The 21,543-nt window shown below is 44.1% G+C and overlaps 1 protein-coding gene across 3 annotated transcripts in view; it reads right to left on the reverse strand.

The window, feature by feature from the left end:
- The window catches only part of CEP68 (centrosomal protein 68), a 277,505-nt gene that overhangs the window by 186,323 nt on the left and 69,639 nt on the right, over window positions 1–21,543 (reverse strand). For all 3 annotated transcript variants that reach the window (XM_069608166.1, XM_069608164.1, XM_069608165.1), the window contains exon 2: window positions 8,229–8,647. In XM_069608166.1, coding sequence (XP_069464267.1) covers window positions 8,229–8,606 — 378 coding nt within the window. In that variant the 5' untranslated portion in view covers window positions 8,607–8,647. The remainder of the gene's footprint in view (window positions 1–8,228; window positions 8,648–21,543) is intronic.

Raw genomic sequence — 21,543 nt, forward strand, 5'->3', positions numbered from 1 at the left:
CACTAAGATACATGCTCCACCTCAGCCTTCCTTCATACTGTTCCTAAATTCAAAAGAACCAAGGCTGGGGCTGGAACGCCCAACCTCTAGACATCAGGACTGACCCTTCCCACGCCTCATTTTGTAGAAAACTTAAGACCTGGTTCTTCACATCCAATTTGTAACCCTCCTTGTGTGACAGTACTCTTCACACATTGCCTGAATGCTTATAGTATCATCACTATACAATTTTACTGCTTCTGTAAATAGTCCTGCTACTTCATCTGTAAATTACTTAAGTGAATAAGACTGCACATGTAAATATTATTGATTATTACTGTAGCTAATTTTACTTATGGTTTCAATGCATCCGTAAATATCCCATGCCTGTAAATACATGTAACGTTTGTCCAGCCTATGTATTCTATTGCTGCCTGTGGTAACTTGTGTAATGTGTATTACCTGCTCTCCAGTGCCCAGATACCCACGGGTTTGGCACGCTTTACAAATGCTAAATAAATAATATTATCGGCATATGGAACGGACTGCTGTGGCACAATGTGGCAATGGACACCACAGATTTCTCAGTCTCACAGCTAGAGGCTTCATTGACCAAGATTAGGTGAGATAGACGGCAGCCCCTGATGCATGCCTCAAGACGGAATCAACTTAGATTGTTGACGTGGATCTTCATGTGTAGAAAATGAAAATTGACTAAAACCATTTTGATTAAGTTAGGACAAAAGCCAATGCACTTCAGCAGTATCTGGCTAGGTGTCCAGTTGATAATGTCAAATAGCGTATTATCTAGTGCCAATAGTGCAAATATTTCACCAGTACATTTACCCCACTCCACCAAGTCAATTACTCTTCGGATGTTGTCATGGGTGTTGAGCTTTATTAACCTAAAATGGTTGGGGGCAATTACAAACAGAAATTATATGCAAAGTCTGAGCCACACAATTGTCAAATATATCTTGGTGTGAAAATGGAGAAACGAGATAGCCCAGAATGAAGCGCAATCAGATAGATCTTTGCGTGGTTAGTGGTTCAGCCACGGCTAAGATACTGAGCCCTAATTCAAAATGCATTTCAATTTAAAGGTTGTATAAAAAGAATTAGTAAATCCGTCGGAGCCAGGCACTTTTTCCCTGAAAAGGGACAGAATTGCAGACTCAATTTCATCTGCTGTGGTGGGCAATTCTAATTTCTCCTTATTGGTCTGTGAAACCCGAGGGAGGGTAGGTATTGATGCTGCAATGACGTGCAGTTCTCTACACTTAAGGTTTCAATAATAGGTTTCTATTCATTCAGTGTATTCCATCTCCCCCCACCCCAACCTGCTCCACTCCTCTGGGTCCGGCAATTCCGGAACTAAATTATGCCACTGTTGTCTCCAGTGCTCCAGATAAGATTTTGAGGTGGGGTATTGTACCCCCCATTTTTAAACTTTGAGATTAAATGTGATTTCAAAAGTGTAAAATTGACTTCTCCTTTGCAAGAGAGGAACATGTATGCGACATCCAGCCGACGTGTGCAAAAACTGTATGGAAATCATTACCATGAGGCAGCTTTCTGCATTTTGACAGAATACACCTTTCATTATTTCTCTAAGATCTGCCCATTAGTAAAGCAAACATATGTTGTATTGTGTGTTTTGAGGTTCGATAGCAGAATTGCCTTTTGATGTTTAATGAAAGTCCTCATTTCCTGGAGCTATCACTACCTAATGGTTTGCCAATGTTATGATACAACAGTGCAGAAAGACAAGGACTCCATGCTAAATTGTATATCTAATCTCAAATGGTTAATTATGTAGTACTTTTGGCAAAGTGCTGTACATAGAACTTTTTTTTTTTTTTTTAACAGCGCTTGCACATCCTGGAGAGTCAGGCTTTGGATGCTTTAACTGTAGTCAGGAAGATGTGAGAGGCTACAAAACCTGTGAATGGTGTAATGACAATCACTCACCCATGAGCAAAGACTCTTCTGCCACTGACCATTTATAGTTATGTACCCCATTGATTGCAAGGTTGAAAGGATGTAAACTAGACCGTGCATACTCATTGTACAGACTGTTTTTATTTATAATTAGAGTGTAAATTAAATTATATTATAAGTGTAAAAATGTTGTGCCTCCGATGATTATGCACACAGCTCAGGAACTCTGAAAAATGCAATTGTGCAAAACTGGTTTGCTTTCACTGGAAAAAAGCTGAATTTGTTACAAAAGATGAATTCTCAATTGCAACTTAGTTTTCCATCCTATTAATTATAAATAAATATGCACAGTGCTTGGGTTTGCTCCAAGAGTATTTACACACAACACAGCAGAAGCTGAATGCAAAGAAACCATTCCTTTAACAGTGTGCAGTTTCTTTTTTTGAAAGGCTTCAGAGAAATACATTCTGTTTCAGAAGCTTTTCTCCATGGCTTGCAATTACATATATGCAGATAAAAATCAAAAGAAGCGTTCTGGTTTCTTTCAAGCAACATGACCTTTGCACTGCCCTCTGCTCTAAACCTGTACGTAAATGTACACAGGAAAATAATAAAGTTGTTGTATTTACAAGATTTCCATGCGTAAAAAGGCCTGGTACGCACGTCATCTGTTGGCCTGGTTGTCTCCGAAACTTGATTGTAATGGAAGTGATTCGCTTTATACCCTTTCGAGTAGTAGAACAGCTTAGTACAGAGAATTGAGTGCAGAGTGGTCTGCCAGATAGGCTGCAGGTTGATAGCAAGTCCCAGGGCAACGGCTAGGGCTAGGAAGGATTTATCAGAGTCGGTTTGTGCTGCAATTTACATTTTTTATTGTGTTTTCCGGTCATTTTCAGTGGATTCTTCACTTTTATGAAAGCAGCGGACCTGCTAACCATTTCCCCCTTATTAACATTCTGTGACAAGGTCAGTCACTAACCTTGTCAAGAGGAGATGGGATCCCCTTAAGCCTGGGATGGGAGACCTACTAATAGGAATCCAGAGCCAATCCTACCCATCAGGAGCATTGTTGCAGCTAGGAGGGCCCCAATGTGTGTCCCCACCCCATGTGTAGTATCAAATTGCATTACCCCATGCCTATGACCCTGAATGCTGGCCTGGTTCAGACGGTAGGGCTTAAGGCACTATATACAGGCACTATATAAAGACTTTGCTGTTTGGAACATCTTCCGGGCGGGAGGCCAGGGCCAAATTGGATAGGGACTGTCCACCAATCAGAGGTAAGGGAAGGGGATAAGAAAGCCCCCAGGAAGGTGCGAGTTGTGCAGGTGAGGTTAGAGGAGGAGGATATGACAGACCAAGAGACCAGCAGGATACTGGAGTGGATTGTAGAGGCAATAGTTGGGCAGATGAGGCACTGGTTAGTGAGTGCAAGTGGCACTGCATAGTAAGTGTGCATGAAAGAGTGGCAAGTGGGTTAGGCGCAAGAGTTTAGTGAGTGAATGTCAAGTGCTTGGGTGAGTCAAGGAGGGTGTTAGAGTAGAATGTGGGGCAGAGTAGTAGTAATCTGGTGAGGGAACAGTAGTGTCATGGAGGAGGGAGTAGTTGTAGAGGAGGGAGAAGTAACAATAAAGGGTTGAGGCAAGACAGGAGTGAGAGAGATGGGAGGAAGAGGCCACAAATGAAGAAGGTGAGTGACGGAGGAGTGAGAGAAGCAAGAAGGAAACCTAAGGAAATGAGGGAGAGATGAACATCGGTGTAATAGAAAGGAGACCGAATCGGGCAGATTGTCTGAAAGGCACAATCCAACTAACACCTGGATAGTGTAGGGCCAGTCTAGGAAATCCCTGAGAGAGGTTAGACAGAAGGCGTTCTGCCTTTAGCTCATCACCATTAATAGAAGCACAACCTAGACAACAGGGGTCAAGAGTTCATATATATATATATATATATAACAACTTGTGGTGAAGGGAGGATTGATGCTTTTTAGATTAGAGAGGGACATCCCTGAATAATCAAAGAAAAATCCTTGAACCATCTCCGGGATGCAGTGTTCTCTAAGCCAGCTGTGAAAAGGCTTCGCAGCATGTGAAATTGTGTTACCATTCCCTTTGCTGGAGCCCTCCCCCTCAAAATATTGAGTAAGATACTCCAAAATGTGCGTGCATATTGTTACATCACGTCATATTGCTACATCACATATACTATCGTTACATTTCCATGGTGTCCTCTCATATGGAGCTGGAGACCTGGAATAAAAGCAATTATAATCTACAGTTAAGAAACGTGCATCCAAGCAACAACAACCATATCTTGTACCCCTCTTTCCCACTATCATTATTATTTAGATATTCAAGTGTAGAGCTAGCTACAGGAAACAACAGAGCACTTTTTAAATCATAGGGGGTATGGGGGGGTCAGAAGGACAGTGATGGAAGCAGAGATGCTGGGGACCGGGGAACTAACAATGTTAATAAGTGAAAAAGGATTTTTCTATTCATCAAATAAAAAAAGAGACTGATTTAGAAAGACCGCTCTGTGACCACACAAATCGGTCTCTCTAAATCAAACTGTCATACCCCTGATGCATACGATTGTGCGCAGGGAATGACCGGCACATCAGGACCATGGAGAACAGGGGTGGAGAGAAAGAGAGAAAGAGACAAAGAGAAGCAGCTGAGGGGGGGGGGGGGGGGGGGGGGTTACTGGGTGAACCCCCCGCCCTCTATTTCATAGACATCCGGGCAGCAACGGTGGGGGGGGGGGGCAAAGGGAAGTAATATGTATGCCTTTTGTGGGCAACCGTAAATCGGCAGGAAAATGAAATCAGTATTTGTGGTAGGCGACCAAAAAAAAGAAATATCACATAGAACCCTAACAATGGGGTAGGGCAGGTAAATTGGCAGCATGAGATATACAAACAACCGGGGGAGGAAACGGGGGGAGCAGGTCACCCAGTCTCAGGCTGGGTAGGAGTGGAAAACGCGTGGTCTTTAGGGAGAAGCCATTCATTCAAGAGGAACATACTCTCCCCACCAAACTGCCAGCATTCAGACTCCTCCTTTCCAATCACCTCTCTTCCTCATTTCCTATTCTTTCTTACCCCTGAGACTATTGTCTGGCGATACTCGGGAGGGGGCACAATATACCATTTCTCTGACACAGTGAGACCTCATAAGACCCCTACGGTGGTGATGGGTCCAGTATCGATGCTTAATGACATAGTCATAATACTTTGGTGCCATCCTCCATAGGGATGCTTCCACCCGAAACATGAAAAAGTAAAACATTATTAGTATGGTCAGGTGCGTTAATCCCATGGGAACCCCACTTATCAGAAGGGCACCTACCCTCTCCCTAAGCACATTGCATCAAAGCTCCAAGTAAAATCCCCACTTTCCCACATTTTGGTCGAGAAAACAAAAAGCCAAATGCACATTTGGTGTGCATTCGGCATGGTAAATAAAAACTGAAGTCATGATACGGAACAAGGGTAGCGGGGTGTCCAGTGTTCGGTATTATGGGCTGCGGGGGCACAGGGGTGTCCCCCGCATACATTAGATGCACAGCGGGGGAAAAACAAAATAAATCCCATAAGCTTGAGTTACAAAATGTGAACAAGTGGGCTTTGCGGTTTTTCAGCGTAGATCTCTTTCCCATACATCATCACCCACCTAATACATCACAAAGTATAAATCAAAGCTGAAATTGATCACAGCTGTGGGGTAGAGCCCACAACAAGAAAATGTCATTGCTTACTCATAGTTTCACATAAATTTAACTCTGAAAATAAACTATAGATCTGGCTGTTAAGTAACAATGAGAGCCATAGAAGGGTTGGGACTATGTACTTGCGTTTGCTTCCTTCGCTGTCCTCCCTGACCAGATGGTGGTCTCTTTCTTTTGTGGCACTACCCCCACTATAGGTTATTACAACTCACTGCTGGGTGAAGGTATTTCCGACTATGGGGTACATCATTGAGAATTGCCCCCCAACGTCCAGTCACCCCACCAACAAGGTCCCGAGAGGGTAGCGGCTCCACCTGGAGTGCTTGTGCGCCCTCTGGAAATTGAGCCGGGTCGGAGTCAATTGTTTCGATGTCTGCAAAGCCGAGTTCTTCTATGCTACTAAGGCTTTCACTATTTACACCAGATTGGAGTATTATCTGGATAAAATCTATCCAATAACTAGAGACCCCTTTTTGAAATTTAGATGTGGGATCTTACCAATAGGTATACATTTAAATAGATAGGACTTTTGGCAATTTTGACATCCACGAATCCCAGCAACATTCCTTGTTTTTATGCCCAGTATATAGAACTATACAAAGTGGCCGGACAAGTACACTCCAATAGTGCAACAGCTCATCCATTAACTCTTTCCTAAACAAGACAGTGTTCCCAATCCCGCTCAGCAGAGGGCCTCAGGTATAAGCAGAGTTCGGTGTACTCAAGCAGATTGGTCATGTTCGATCCCCACAGCTCATCCAGGGCTCTTGATGCGCACAGAGGACCATGCTGGGTGCCACCTTGGCCTCGGAGATTAGGATACATGGCCTAAGCTGCCAAAGCACAGAAATTCAGCAGCCACTTACTCCCTCAAATGCCGATTAGCCCACTAATACATGGAGTTTTAAAGGAGACTCCAACGCCAATTACAAACATATCTGGGCATTTTAGAAAAGTCCCAAGCCCCCTGTGGGCTACAGGTCCCCCAGAGGAAGAGAGTCTCACACCTGAATGGTTTCCAACTTGGCCACTCCATCCTCAGTGGATTTTTAAAGATATCTAGCACCACCCACTGACTACCAAAGAGCAGCATTCATTAATGAAAAGATTGACCAGTATATCTGCAACCACCCACTTCATTCCAGTGCAGAACATCTTCCCATTTCCAGAGTCCACAAGAAGAAAATAAGTTGCATGGACTTCTCTGTGGTGGCACCTAACTTGTGGACATTGCTCCTCTGTGATCTAAGACCAACCATATTATCTTCTATAAGGGAGTATAAAGACCTTGCTTTTCCAGGGGTAGCTGCTCTATCCAGGCCGGTTCTTCAGTCGCTAGCGCTATGAAGCCTGCAGGCAGGCCTCAAAATGTTCACTTGCTCTTGGAGAAAGAAAATTTACTTTTGGAGTTTAAGCAGTGGTCTGTTGTGTGCATGTGGAGAATTGGGGAAGAGAGTGACTGCTTATGCCTAGCTAGTAGCTTGCAACTTGACACTTTTACTCCTGCTATAGGTATTGATGTGCTCTATAAACCATAATCAAATAATGTCAAAAGGACGTTCCAATGTAGCCGGGCAACCTCACTGAGGTTATAAATTTTATTTTTAATTCCTGGTAGGTTTTAAAATTCATCGGTCAGGTTGCTGGGCCTGCCAACCATCCCAGAACGAGGGCAGGAAGATTTCCCCATTTGAGTGCAAACACCTACCATTGTAGTGAAAATTCAGCAAATTTCTAAGTCAACTTAAACATGTCTGAGCTCTCCTACGAAGGTCAAGGTGCAGTGCGCCCTGTGGATCCTGGCATAATAGTGAATTAAAGAGTAGAAAATATGCCTCCCAGTCTAGGGCTGGACGAAATGGACCAAAGGTCATATCTGCATATTTTTGGGTTAAATAGGAATTTACGATATACTTCTCGATTTTGTTATGTGGGTTAAATGCTCAGTTGTAAGCATGTGAGATGCCAACAGTACTAATACCGAACAGTAAATGCAAAACACAACTTTAACATTGTCAGTTGACCTCATCCTAAAATTGCAATTGATTCATAAGGACATCTCAACAATAAGGGCCATATCAACAAAAGAAATGCAAGTACGATACACATCCCTATAAGCACTGAAGTAGGCATTAACTGACATTTGGCCATATTGATTTGTCACCTTAATTTAATGGATGACAGATATAGAGGATTAGACAATATCGTTAACATTTATATCTAACGCTTTTGAAAATATATCACCAAAATTCGATATATCTCCCAGCCCTATCCCAGTCAGTCATAGAAAATAGAAGAGGTGGGTTGGGATCATGGCTTTGAGTCGCATAATGCCATGAATGTCAGGATCAGCACTCAAGCAACGACTTCCAAAGTGCTTCCAAAATGTTAAAACTTTACCAGTGCTTACATTTCAAGCAGCTCTTTTGAGGTTGCTTAGGTAAGAACATTAAACACTGTAAACTATCTTAATCAAAATATTCCTTTGTTGACAACACAGACCTAAGGTTTACATATGTCCTCAAAATTAAAAGGTGGCACTCACAGGCACATAGAAAATACAATGCTACAAAACGTACCTGCTGTGTGTGCGAGTGATCAACGTCAATGCTTGTTCGACAAAACGACACAGAACTGCGTGTAGCACTGCTTAGCTGTGGCTTTCGATCCACATATTGTGTTTTTCCTTTAGAAAATCCAACAGAAGTCGGTGATTCCTCATTTTGGCTTCGACACATGACGCTTTCAACCAACTTGCGAGGGGTTGCATACATTCTCCCAGCGCGTACACTTTCATTTGCATCGCAAGATGATTTTGACTCGTCTATTTCCAAGAGCTGCCGTACACCAGTAACCAACTCAGGATAGTCTGCGTCCAATTCTGCATAATTCCACCTACCATAGGATCTGCTTTTGGGGGTCAGCAGTGCTGCTGGGTTTTCAACAACCAAGGCCATTAATGCAACGTGCACTTGTCTAGTAAATGCAGTCTATGACTCTGAAACAACAAATCACAAAAAAGATAATTAAACTTCAATTCTATGCCTTACAGCACATAAAAACGGATCTCTTTAAGCAGGGGGAAGTGGTGTATTTTTTATTGTTAACATTTGAATCAGAGCAGCAGGGAAAGTCAGCCTATGTCATGTGGTGAAGCCTGGTATTTGGAAACCTATAGTTTTGCGTTCTACAGGAATGCTGCCATCACACTGATGGTACAATTTCTGTATTGGCGGGTGGAGTGGTAAAAGTATGTGTGGGAGGTGTGAATAGACTATGGGTGTTACTGAGGATCAAACATACCCTGTAAGGTCTACAATTGCATTTGTTTATTACAGTTTGTGCATACCGTAACAAAAGCACAGCTTCTGCAGTACTTACTACCAACCAATCAGTGGCCAACACACAACACTAAACATTCCCTTGGTGCTCACAGAAGAAACCGATCTTTTGTTTTAATAGGAGGGTGACCCTTTCCGAGAACGAAATACCATTTTGAGAGACCAGGGTAAAAGGAAATGATTTAATTGCAATAACATCGTAAAACGTAAAAAAGAGCCAGTCTACAATGTGAATTTCTAAATGATGCCTTACAGTATAATTTTGAGCCATAACAGGATGTTACATTTGTCTTGCCAATGATCAAAGACCATTATCAAAACGTTAAAAATATACATTATATTATGGTAAAATGCCATCATTCCAACACGGATGGTCGGCTACCCTGCTTTTGTACTCTTTTGTACCCTTTCCAGATACCCCTTAGAAAGAAGACCAAAAGAGCGAACCATTCTGGAAACTATGCAACTGCAAAGAAAGCAGGAAAGACACCAACATGCCCTTAAATGGTGCAGAGTGTCAGAAGTGAGTTGCACTTTTAAGGCTTCACTGCAGGACTTGGCATGAGGAGCCTAGAGGGTTGCCCCCTCACTTCTGCAGTTCAGGAAAGAGCTCAATACACGCCCATTCAACAAATGTCTCCTCCATAACATCTACATCCATACTCCATCCACGCCCAACCATATGAGCGAATAGGTGATCTAATTGTCTCCGGAGGATAGCTCGGGGGCAATGTGCTCGCCTTGAAAGCAAGACGACACGGAGCAACATGGGTTCGGTCCGCGCTTAGAAACCTCTGGGTATTAAGCGCGTTATAAATAACCTATCATATCATATCAATTCCCACAGTTTCCTCGGCTGGTCACTTGTAGACCCATTGATCTCAATTGCCCTCCCTCCCTTGTTGTTAGAGTCCCATTTGCTTGTTCTCAGCTCCCTAACTTTATTCATACCCCTATAAGTGTAAAGTGCTCTGTTGCTTCTCTAGTTTGGCGCTTAATAAATACTATAATAATACTCCTCCAAGGTGAATTGCCCAGCAAACAGAGGCTGAGCTGCTGCGTGCATCTCCAAACCTACTTAAATATCCCTTATAAAATGTCCTACTGTGTGCAGACGTTTCAATGCATTGGATTTGTGAACAAATCCAGAGTTAAAGTGCCCATACTATTGCAGTCATTTGATTGGCAGGGATGGTTTTCCTCACCAGGGGCTTTGATACATGTCAGTAATACTTAGTGCTCAATTCTAGGGTACTCACAGTAACATGCCCATCCCTTAAATCAGTGGTATTCAAACTGTGGGTCGCGACCCCCCTAGGGGTCCGCGGGTGCATCCCAGGGGGGCCCTGAGAGCTCAGCATGAAAAAAGATTTTTTTTTTTTTTTAGATTGGAAGAAATGGGCAGGGGTGGCCCACATGGGCGGGCTGAAGCATGAAACTGTCTCAGGCAACAATGAAAAAGTGGCCCACAGTTGTAAATGGATATTCATTCCTTTAGTCACAGACTGGGCCTCATTACTACTATGGCGGACCAGTAACAACGGTGCTGGTAAGCTACCGGCACCGTTGCTACCGTTCCGCCATAGTAAGAGTTGTGCTCGTGGGTGCTTGACAGCCCCCGCCAGGTCTGACCTCAGCTCGTCGGATGCACCAGCACCGTTATTAACGGTGCCGGTGCATCCGAGCTCCCCCTTCCCATTTGAGCCATATGGGGCTCAAATGGGAATGGGGATCTACCGGCACCTTCGAAAGGGCAATTATCATGTCCGCCTAACTCGGCATGACCTAGTAATTGCCCATTCGCGGGTGCCAGACCCGGATGCAACTCCAGTGGCAGCCGTGCCGGTTTTACCGGCACAGCTACCGCCAGAGTAGTTATGAAGCCCACTGTTTCAATAGTACCCAAAGGGGTGCTTTGTGTTAAAATGTAAGTAAATTGTGATATATTCAGCAACAATGGTCAACATTACTAACTGCATAGTGGCCCCTCACCCATTATGGAGGAGCTAAGGAGCCAGCCCAGTGAAACAGTGAGCACTCCCTCAGTTGCTTTATCCAGCTAATGGAGTGCTCCTGGGCTGGCTGAACTGTCAAAGGGAAACACTGTTTCCCTTTGACAGTTCAGTTTAGTTCCCCAGCCGCACATGCTCACTGAGCCATGCAAGTGCTGGGGCGTTTTGCTTCGCCAGCATTGCATAGCTCATTGGAAATGCTGGCTGGGGCACTGCATGTCTGTATGTCCGAGGGGGAGCTCCTGCGCCTCCTCGCACATATGGACAGAGCAGCTGGAGCAGCACCCACACACAGGCCAATGCAGAAGGTACGTTTATGTTCATTGTTTTTATTTAAACATGTGTATGGATGCGTTATGAGTGAGTGTATGGTGATGGATGCTCATGTGAATGATAGAGTGATTGCTGTATGAATGTGCAGCGCCTTGCATATACACATAATCATGTTCATTGTGTTAGGACCAGTGGGGCCCAGGGGACAGGGATGGTATCTTTTTACCGGACATCTATCATTCAAAACCCTCTGCCTTGTCCACAAGGCTTTCTGGGGCCTCGGTCCAAAATACCTTCAGCTATTCCTCCGCAAATACCTCCCCTCTCGAGCTCTTCACTCCTTTACCTCCAACTCCCTCAGGGTCAGTCGTTTATCAAAGAAACGAGCTGGGGGTAGATCTCCGTCTTCGGCTGGGGCCTCCCTCTGGAACAGCGCCCTGCCACTCTAAAACTTGAGGAGAACCATCTTTCTTCCTGCACTTATCAGACCTACCCTGTCTGCTGCCTTAAACGTAGCACTTGCAAATTGCTGGCTGCACTACCACTGTTTGTTGCCTTTATTATTTATTTATTGTTATTTATCTGTTTCTCCTCTGCTTCGCACTTTCCACTTCTCCCCCCTTCCATGCACTTTTCCCCTCACACTTGCGCGTTCTCAATGTCACTGGGCCTAGTAAGATCGCTGTTTTATTCTCCTCTGTTCCCCTCCCTTGCCTTGTCACGCTCTGAAACACTTGTGTACGAGCGCGATAGAAATAAAATATCAATGCTTGCCCCCTGGACTCCCAGCAACAATTGCAAACTGTTTGGCTATTTACCCATTTTTTGTTAAAAGTATGCTCTACAATGCAACATTTTAACCTATTATTTAAAAAAAAATTCACAGGGGGAAACCCCCCCGAACCTCCCCTTAATGCCCCTCCACTTAAAAAAGATTCACCAGCCGCCACTGGCCCTCAGACTGTGTTGGGAACGGGATGGGGGAACCGAGGGACTATGGTGGGAGCACAATGGGCGGGAACCATGGGATAGTGATGGGAGCAGAGTGGGGAGAGCCCTGGGTGTGTGATGGGGTGGGGAGAGACCAGCGACTGGGTAGGAGTGGGATGAGGGAGCCCAGCGACTTTGATGGGAGCAGGTGACGGCGCGCAATATATACTGTCCATTTGGCATTTCTGGGGGGTCCTGACCTGCCCAAATTTTGCTCAGGGGGGCCCTGGCCAAAAAAGTTTGAAGACCACTGCCTTAAATGATTCAAAGTGCGCATAACTAGAAGTTCCGACACATGTCATTCCAGGTAGTAAGGTGAATGTGACACAAACTAATTACACATTTACATAACTTATGTTCTACGGTGCCGCAGACATAGTTCACTGGCGTCCAAGATGAATATGCTACACCTATATATGTGCCTCATCTCCAAAAAGGTCTCTTCCTACCCCCAAGCCGTTGTTTTTTTTTACATGGACTTAATTTGTCCATCTTGTCGTCTAAATCTGTGCACAGCCAAGCGTAGATATAGAAGAAAAGAGACCTCCCTAGCTCAGCTTGTAGGTCTTGGATGCAGAATGTAGGTTAGGCATCCTAGCTCTGGCTCGGGCACTTAAACAGAAGAAGAATGTTAGACACTAAAAGAGATAAAAACAGATATATTAGTAGGACCTCCTTCCCAATCCTTCAGTCACAATCTAAGAAAGGCTAAAACTCCACAGCAAATGATTTTATTCCATACATACTGTATGACTTAGGATGGCATGATTGGGCCGGTCACAGTATAACCTGTGCTGGGTTGGGCTTTGTGATATGGTCGCAGGGATGCAAACACAACTGTTCTGGAATACCGTAGAATTCATTCCATTCAGAAATACCCCACTCTATTAAACTCCTGGGCAGAACACGGTTGCCATCTTCTTGCGTTTGATTGGTGGCATTTTTTCTGTTCTGGCAGAGGTGGGGTGTTGAATTATTATCCGACAATCCATGACACAAAATATTAACATTCTATACCTGAGCGATTGTTATGGCTAACAGGCTTTTCAGAGAACACAACTGTAATGTTCCACTTTCACAACAGGGATGTCTACATTTTAAGCATCTGCGTTCAAAATTATTCAAAAGTGAAAACTGGCAAAGGTTCACAGAAAATTACAATATGCAATTAACCTTCCACAACTTCTGAACAAGCTGGCTGAAGAGATTCAAACATACACCTCATGTGTTGCGACTTGCCAACTTTGAAACTAGTTTGCTGTTTACTCAATAGGTTTGCTGAAAATAGATTTTTGTATCAATACCAACATGAACTGCAACAAGTCTGCTTTATGGGTGGGTTGGGTGCTTTTTGGTGCCCTCGGAACAGAAGCTACATGCATGCTTCCCCTTAGTCACAAATAGTTCACAAGATGATAACCATACAATGTCAGAATGGTTCTACTTGGCCTGTATTCATTTTGATGTTTCTGGTTTTCAGATCATATGTGGTCTCAAAAGAGCGGTTATCTTCTGATCATTTTGCTGACGTTGCTATAGCAATAGATGACATGGGAAGGTTCACTCCTCTCCAATTGCATTCCAGTAGGTCACCTAAATCTTTCATCAGACGCCAGCCCTTATTCATGAGGCTAGGACAATTTTCACTAGAACCGAATACAAGTCATTAGAAGGGATTCCTCTACTTGACAACATTACCTGCTCTGTCCATTTAAAAGACAATGTTCACTTATCCATTTCATATAAGGCTTCTAAAAAGTGTCTCTTTAGAGAAGCTCGAGATAGGTGGTTTTAAGAGGTAGTAGTTCTCATTCTACCTAAAGAATAATCTGACCATGTAGTAATCAGGAAAGCCAGACATTATACGATATGAATGTATGCAGAGTTATCTTTGTGGGAGGGCTGCGGGGCCTCATCTTGGCATCTAAGATGGCTACTGCTCTGTATTCTCCATTGCTGAGGAGTAAAACAGAGTCAGTGTTTTCCAGTCCAGGTAGTAATTCCTTTGTGTAAAAAGGCGCAATTTATAAATATCCAGAAAAGAAAGTAAACCATGCCACTTCACAAAAATGTGCATTATATCCATCTAACCATTATCTAGATCATGAGATCAACTGCTAGTAGAATTAAAACAATTGTGAACCGTCATGTTCTGTTTCGCGATACAAACTTTTGAATTCAGTTGGTCAACAACCTGGAGAGAGGCAGGTGGAGAGGAACTACCAGATTACTTCGTTATACAATATCAGGATTCTGATGCAAAGCACCCCGCAAGCAGGGTGTCCTTGTATTAGTGAACAGTTGTGGTATGTGGACCTGGTAAAACTCGTAGATGGCCAACTCATCACGGCCGTTTCCCTGCATTTTTCACTGCATTTTTATAGGAGACAAGCCTCCCATACTACTTCGCCTTCTACTCCACCACTCCTTATGCAGCTACCCTTAGAAATACACTGATGCAGCCATTTCCAGACAATGTAACATGTCAATGGACTTTAAACAACTTCACAGTGAGCAGCCAACACCATATATTCCTGGCTTCATGTACTTCACAATTCAAAACTCTAACCTTCCTGCATGTCCCATTCATCACTCAACTGTGGACATTCAAGCTTTAAGAGTTAAGTAGGGAAAGACAGTCGGCCAAAGCAGGTTTCTCACTGAATATCTTTCCTACCTCCCACAATATCTCCGGAGCATAACTTGTTCAGGCAGTCACCCTTTAGCTTCCAAAAGTAGTTTTACAAAGTAGTGCAGGGGACAGAATTATCCCCAAAGCTTTTAAAAATTCAATAGCTGTCACCTTATTCAAATTCCTTCTTCATACCCTTCTTTCTCAAGGCACACTTAATTTCTTGTTCAGAGTCCACCAACAACTCTTCTGTCTAGTGTCAGCTGACAAGTAGTTTCCAGTATAGCATAGGTAACCATTTCCTTTTGCGTCAGGGACAATATGACGGTGTCCTTTTCAGTGTAACGCAGTTAGCCACAAAATCAACAAATGAGCAAGTCCTTCACATTTGGTGTATGCACCCCATGTTCATAACCGGATTATATAGAAAAGGGTTATTGGATCTTCAGTTAGTAACCACACCTCTGACCACAACAAAAGAAGGAACTATTCCCCCTGGTTAAGAATTTTTTTTTATTTTTTATATAGTGCTTTAATCTATAGCACTTTACATAGGACATATTTACATACATTACTATTAATACCCAATTGAAATTGGTACTCATTTTATTTACCTCGGAAGGAGTTGGCTTTGCCTGGATACGAACCTGTGGCCTGCAGATCAAACACAGGTCACAACAACGAGCACCCGCTGAGCCATCTTACTGCCAGCAACAGTGTTATGGTATGTTCCCCATATAGACGATCAAAATGTACTAAGTTTAGATTTTAATTTTTATTATCTTAGTTCTGATAGAAATATCCTCACTATTGAATGCAAAATATATTGTCACAAATAAGGGAAACAGTACGTTTGGTCAAATGATACACCCAGGTATTAATATTCAGCCACTTGAACTCCGTGGATTACAGACCAAGCTTCTTTACACTTCCAACATTTCATTATGTGCACATGAAACATTGAGTACTAAGTGGTTTACCTGGAAACAGCATTGAAACGTGGCCTCTGCTGACAGATAGGTGTCCTTCTGGTCTAGTCAAATGCATCAGCTGCATACTGTATGGGACTTCCAGGATGCCCAGTGAACAGGGAAACATTCTGCAAGTTGAACAAGATGAAAAGATCTGCAATCCATAAATCGCACCAAACTAGGCCCATGTGCAATCCCAGCACTATAGGCTGCTGGGTGACGGGGGTGTTGGGAGAGATTGGCTCGAACTGGGCCTGTCACCTGGCCCCACAGTTCCGAGTATAATGCAATCAATTGCGTCAAACCTGCTGGAACACCTATTTTGTCAATTTTAGTGACGTTTCTCTGTTGAACATACAATTATTACAATACAGGAGGTCAGACGATCCTGAGGATGCCCTCTTTACCAACAGTACCAGCATCAAATGGCACAAAACCGCAGACAGCAACAAGCCCGGTTTAAACGACACCAGCTCATTCAGCAGAGCTCTCAAGTTTCATGTGGCCAGGCGTGAGAAAACGACACAGTCCTGTTTCCCCCCTATTCCTCCCCGCCGCGGGCCCCCGTTTCATTGTGAGACTTGTAGTTTTTCCTTTCTCATTTGTAATTTAGAAAAAATAAGCATACAATATAGGATGATCTTTCACAAACATTTGCACTGGAAACTTGAGAGCTTCTATTCGGATGCATTAGGATCATCTTTAACACATTACTTTCATGAGAGGGACAAAGGAGTAATAAGCCTATCATTTCCTGGGGTAGATCGAACATTTTAGTTCAAATACTGTCCTTCCAGGAGTGTGGGGATGGCGGGGGGAGAGGGGGATTTTCCATTTCTCACAGATGAAGGTGTGCGATTTGAAAGCCGAGATGCGCAGAAGTAAACGCGCTCAGCTGCCTGAAGACTCTGTGATCCTGTGCAACAACCAGCCACTGCTGCCTGTCCAGCGGTGACATGGGATGGGAGAATTACAGGTGCAAGTTTTTAGTGAGAATCAGGATTTCCTGAACGCCAGAGCTTTGCGAGGCAGAAGCAGGCCCCTCCCGCTCCTGAGCAGATGCGGTATCTCATCCAAGAATGCCAACCCAGACCTGCAACACTACAAGCCCCTGCAGACAACAAACCAGCGTTCAAATGAGTCTGAAAGCCGAGGGGTACCTTCGTGAATAATATTTCAAACAACACTTCCCAGAAGGCGACACTGGGAGTGCATCGGAAAGCTGCCTGTGACCTCCCCTGGACACTGCAAGATCCTCTGCAGTGTACTTCAGATCTTGTAAATCTGGTCAGGCCTGATGGACTTCCAACTCTTTCTGCAGAAACAAGACTGACCAAATACTTTACCGGTTGAATTTCTGTTCTGGCGTCTGTTGAATAAATCATCCTGCAGTTAGGGGATGCCCTGCATATGGACATTACCTACTTGTGTACTGCAACCCTGCTGCATCGGACGCATAGAATTTGAAAAGCGATACCCAATGGTGTCACACAGGAGGATCCTCTAGTCTGAAAGGTACTGAAAAAAAACGACGAGTTAAATGAGAAGGGCGATTCCCCTAGTGAAGCGGTTCGCTTTATTAGGCAGTGGTAATGCCTAGCAGGAAGTTAAGTTCACAACACAAGCCAATCAAAATGGATTGATTTACACAGGGCAGCCAGTCACAAAAAAAGACCTTTTCACTGCTACAGACACAGTCCCTTGGGATGAACACCCCAGACCCTGCACAGAAGGAAGGTTGCAGACATCACTAGAGACAAAAGTGGATGAAGTTAAGAATGTATGCGCGCTCCTATGTCAAGAACTCCACAACCTCTCTGATACAGTAAACAGTCAGATAACATAATAATAATCATCAGCGAAAGGGCATTGCCAACATAACCTCTTGGACTAAAACGCTACAGAACATATAGCAGAACTCCATAATGGCATTACGATATTGAAAAATAGGCTGGACAATGTGGAGGTCAGAGCGAGGGGGAACAATGTTTGTGTAATAGGCCTACCCTATTAATGCAATTGGTGGATCCAGAGAAGCTGTCACAGAGCTCATCAGGCACAAATTAGATGACCCCCACCAGGTGCGCCCCGCTTGCTATAATTACAAAGAGCATTAACTACAAAGATATAGTTAATATTTCAAATTGTGAGCAAAGGTGGGGGGGGCAATCTGTGAAAGGAACACATATGGCAGTCTTCCCAGGCTATACAAGGCAGGTTCAGAATAAACGTAGAGCCTTTGTAAAGACCAGCTTCTTACTGAGACAAGCCCAGATCTGGTATCTGATTTTGCTTCTGGCCACGCTTAAGATACTACATAATGGCAAAATGCATTTTTTTGATACTTCAGATGAGACCTTGACGCGGATGTGATAGCAAGACTTAGACATCGGTCTAGAAGATGGACCCGGTAGAGAAAACCAGGAAGGCCATCCCGAATTGTAGGACCAGGGTATGAGGCAAAACAGAGAAAAGGCCAACATGAGCAAATTATCTACATGGAAGAGCAAATTATCTTGGACCGGTTTGAATGGCTTTGAACTCTGGATCCCAGGTGCCTCTCCTGGGACCCTGAGGAGGTCCAATTTGAGAAAACATGAACAAGAAATAGATGGGACCAACTATTACGGTGGACTATGCATAACAGAGGTTTGATAGGGTATAAAATGGCAGACAGTGAACACAATGATTGAGTACTAAAGACGATTGGGTGCTATTAGACCACGCCCCTCTGGAACTACTTGAACCCTAAAGGCAGTTTCACTCTGCAGATACAGCATGCATATATGTAACAGTGCACACTGGCCTGGCAGTAGGTGACCCATGAAACAAGGCTCTGACATTCAGTATATGGGGTTCACAGGAACACTGTAGTTTAGGGACTCTTGGATAGTCGTTAGCTGTAGAGAACACCTTCTTTTGGCAAGTTTGGTCAAAGAACGTCTTGGTTATGGTTCAAAAGAGAAGTAAAAACGTTATGACGGTGGTGGCAAGGGTTAAAAGCACAGGTCATTAGGTTGAATCACTTCACATAACACTCTGCATGGTAGGGAGGTTCACCATATCTGTGATGCAACACAGAACCAGGGTGAGGAGTGGTAGCTACCTAGAGAAATGGAAGGGATAACTAAAGATCCACACAAACGTTGACAGCAGTTGTATGTAATGGAATGTGCGAGAACTGAATGATTTCACCAAAACACGCAGAGAGAGAGCTTATCTGAGGAAGCTGGCGGTGGTAGCGGATTTCCTTCAGGAGACTCACCTGTGACCTGGTAAGCTACATAAGATGGTTAAGTGAGGGGGGTGGGGTGGGAGAGGCTGTGGTTCCGCTTCTTTGATGTATGGTAGGGGTGTGCTGCTCTGGATAGCAGAGGCAATCCATTGTCAGTTAACATAGTGCCACATGACTCAGAAGGGAGATATGCGATTGTACATGGTAACCTGGGAAGTACGGAGGGATGCCTGGTTTACTCTTATGCACCCAAAGTTGACACTGGAAATTTCCTCCAGATGTTGAGGAGTAAATGTGCCAAGTATAGACTGGCTCTGTGGGAGGATGGAGGGAAAGAAAAGTTATTCTAAATGGTATAGGTGATCCGGTCCTAGACAGGTCCAGGACGTCTATTGTGAAGTCAAGGGCATCTCGAGCACTGCAGGGTGGGATGGCCAATTTGCACGCAATAGATATATGGCAGGCTAAAACCCTGCATAAATGGGGTTATTCATTTTATTTGAACCTTCACGGTGTATATACCAGAATAGACCACTTATTCATGGGTGATGAACAGATGTGTGTGGTAGTATACATTATCTGGGAATGACACCTTTGGATCATTCACCCCTACTAATGCTTTTACAACTTTCAGGTGGCAGAACTTTAGAGCACCGGGATTGAGGGACAATGCATACAAAGGCATACAGAGTATGGACATTAGTGGATATTTCATAGCAAATGAAGGATCGTTTGGAGATGTGTGTAGATTTGGATGCTTTTAAAGTTGTGATACATGGAATATGTATGCCAGCCTTATTTGAGTTGAGGACAACCCTGAAATGCACACTTGTGAAAATTGAGAAAGGCATAGATATTATTTCAAATGTAAACAAAGGCGCAGAGAGGAGAGAAGAGCTACAATGGCCGAGAACAAATTAAATGGAAAGCTTGGTGGTCCTGGGCCAACATGATTATAATATATGCAGATGAGCAATCTACACAGAGAGGTTGATAAAGCATGTACATTATTGGCGTGGCTTATTAAACATGAGAATCCCAGAACAACAATCATGTCCGCAAGTAGTTGAGCTGGGTTGGAGGTTCACCAACAGCCAGATATTAATAGAGGGTTTGCAGAATATTGTGGTGCTTTGTATTCCGAGGAAACGTCACAAGGGAAGATAGATGCAGTCAATACACTAGAATTGATAGATCTGCCCAGATTAACTATTAAAGAAAAATAAATCTGGACAATTCTGGACCAAATTACCTCTATCGTTAATGGCAGAATAGCCCAAGCCAACATGGCAATACTCCCAAGATTGTTATACCATTTTACTAATGTAAATAATAAACACAAACCCTCACATATACTAAAGCAGGTGGTCAAACAGGACCACCGATATGTAATTTTATTAGAATACATTTGCTATCTTTATGAAGAAAAAAGGTTACAAATATAAAAATACATACAAAAGTGACATGATCAAGTGACTAAAAATTCATTCAAGTATTACCGTGTCTTGGGGGCATGGCTAGCTGCCATGCAGTGAAGTCGACTTTCTGTTTAACTCCCACAGGATCCCAATACACGATAATTGAAAAGGCCCTTTTCCATTTGAATTGCAATAAGTAGAAGTGTAAAGCCGTGCAGATCAGTGGAACACATGTGCTGAGGCTCGATCCTGGAAGCAGAGAGAGAACGGTGCTGAGAAGGGCCGGGAAGGCGAGACTCAACATGGCGGCTGCAGAGCATCAGTAAGCGGCGCGAGAGGCAGAGACCCAACAAAGGGAGGTGAAGTGCCCGCTGCCTAGATGGTCCCGTGGATGGCGACCTGGTCGAGAGGGAAGAGAGGTTGCACAGAGGAGCCGCTGTGTGGGACGCGTTGCTGCTGTCTAAGAGCTGGCTGAGGCGAAAAGGAGATGACTGGCGGGAAGGACCGTATCACTGAGTCACGTTGCTTAAAACTAGTCTGGGTGGGGGGGGAGGTGCCTTGGCACGGCTGCCCGGAGGCTGGGAGCCCAGCTGGAAACCAGCTCCCCTCCACCCCCCAAACCAGGTGAAGGAAGATTGTGTGGTAGCCTCGCTGGACGCAGTAAAGGCCTTTGACTTGGACTGACTACTAGCAACGCGAACGTGCTTTGGGATTGACAGGATCTTCCTGCGAAGGGTAAAACTGATCTATACGGCACCCATGGTGCGGGTGAGGACTGGTAGACAGGTTTTGCAGAGATGGGAGGTACATAAGGGCACCAAGCAGGGCTGCCCATTGTCGCTGATGCGGTTTACTCTAGCATTGGAACCAGTGGCCGTCTTCCTTAGGGAAGAATATAAAGAAGCTGGAATAGCAATAGACGGGATGGCACATCTGAACACCCTGTACGCAGATGACATGCTGCTGTACGTGATCCGGCCTGACACCACACAGACTATCATACATAATGAGAGAAGGGGGTC

This window comes from Ambystoma mexicanum, chromosome 4q, assembly GCF_040938575.1.
Source record: "Ambystoma mexicanum isolate Mex_15411 chromosome 4q, UKY_AmexF1_1, whole genome shotgun sequence".
Classification (NCBI taxonomy): domain Eukaryota; kingdom Metazoa; phylum Chordata; class Amphibia; order Caudata; family Ambystomatidae; genus Ambystoma; species Ambystoma mexicanum.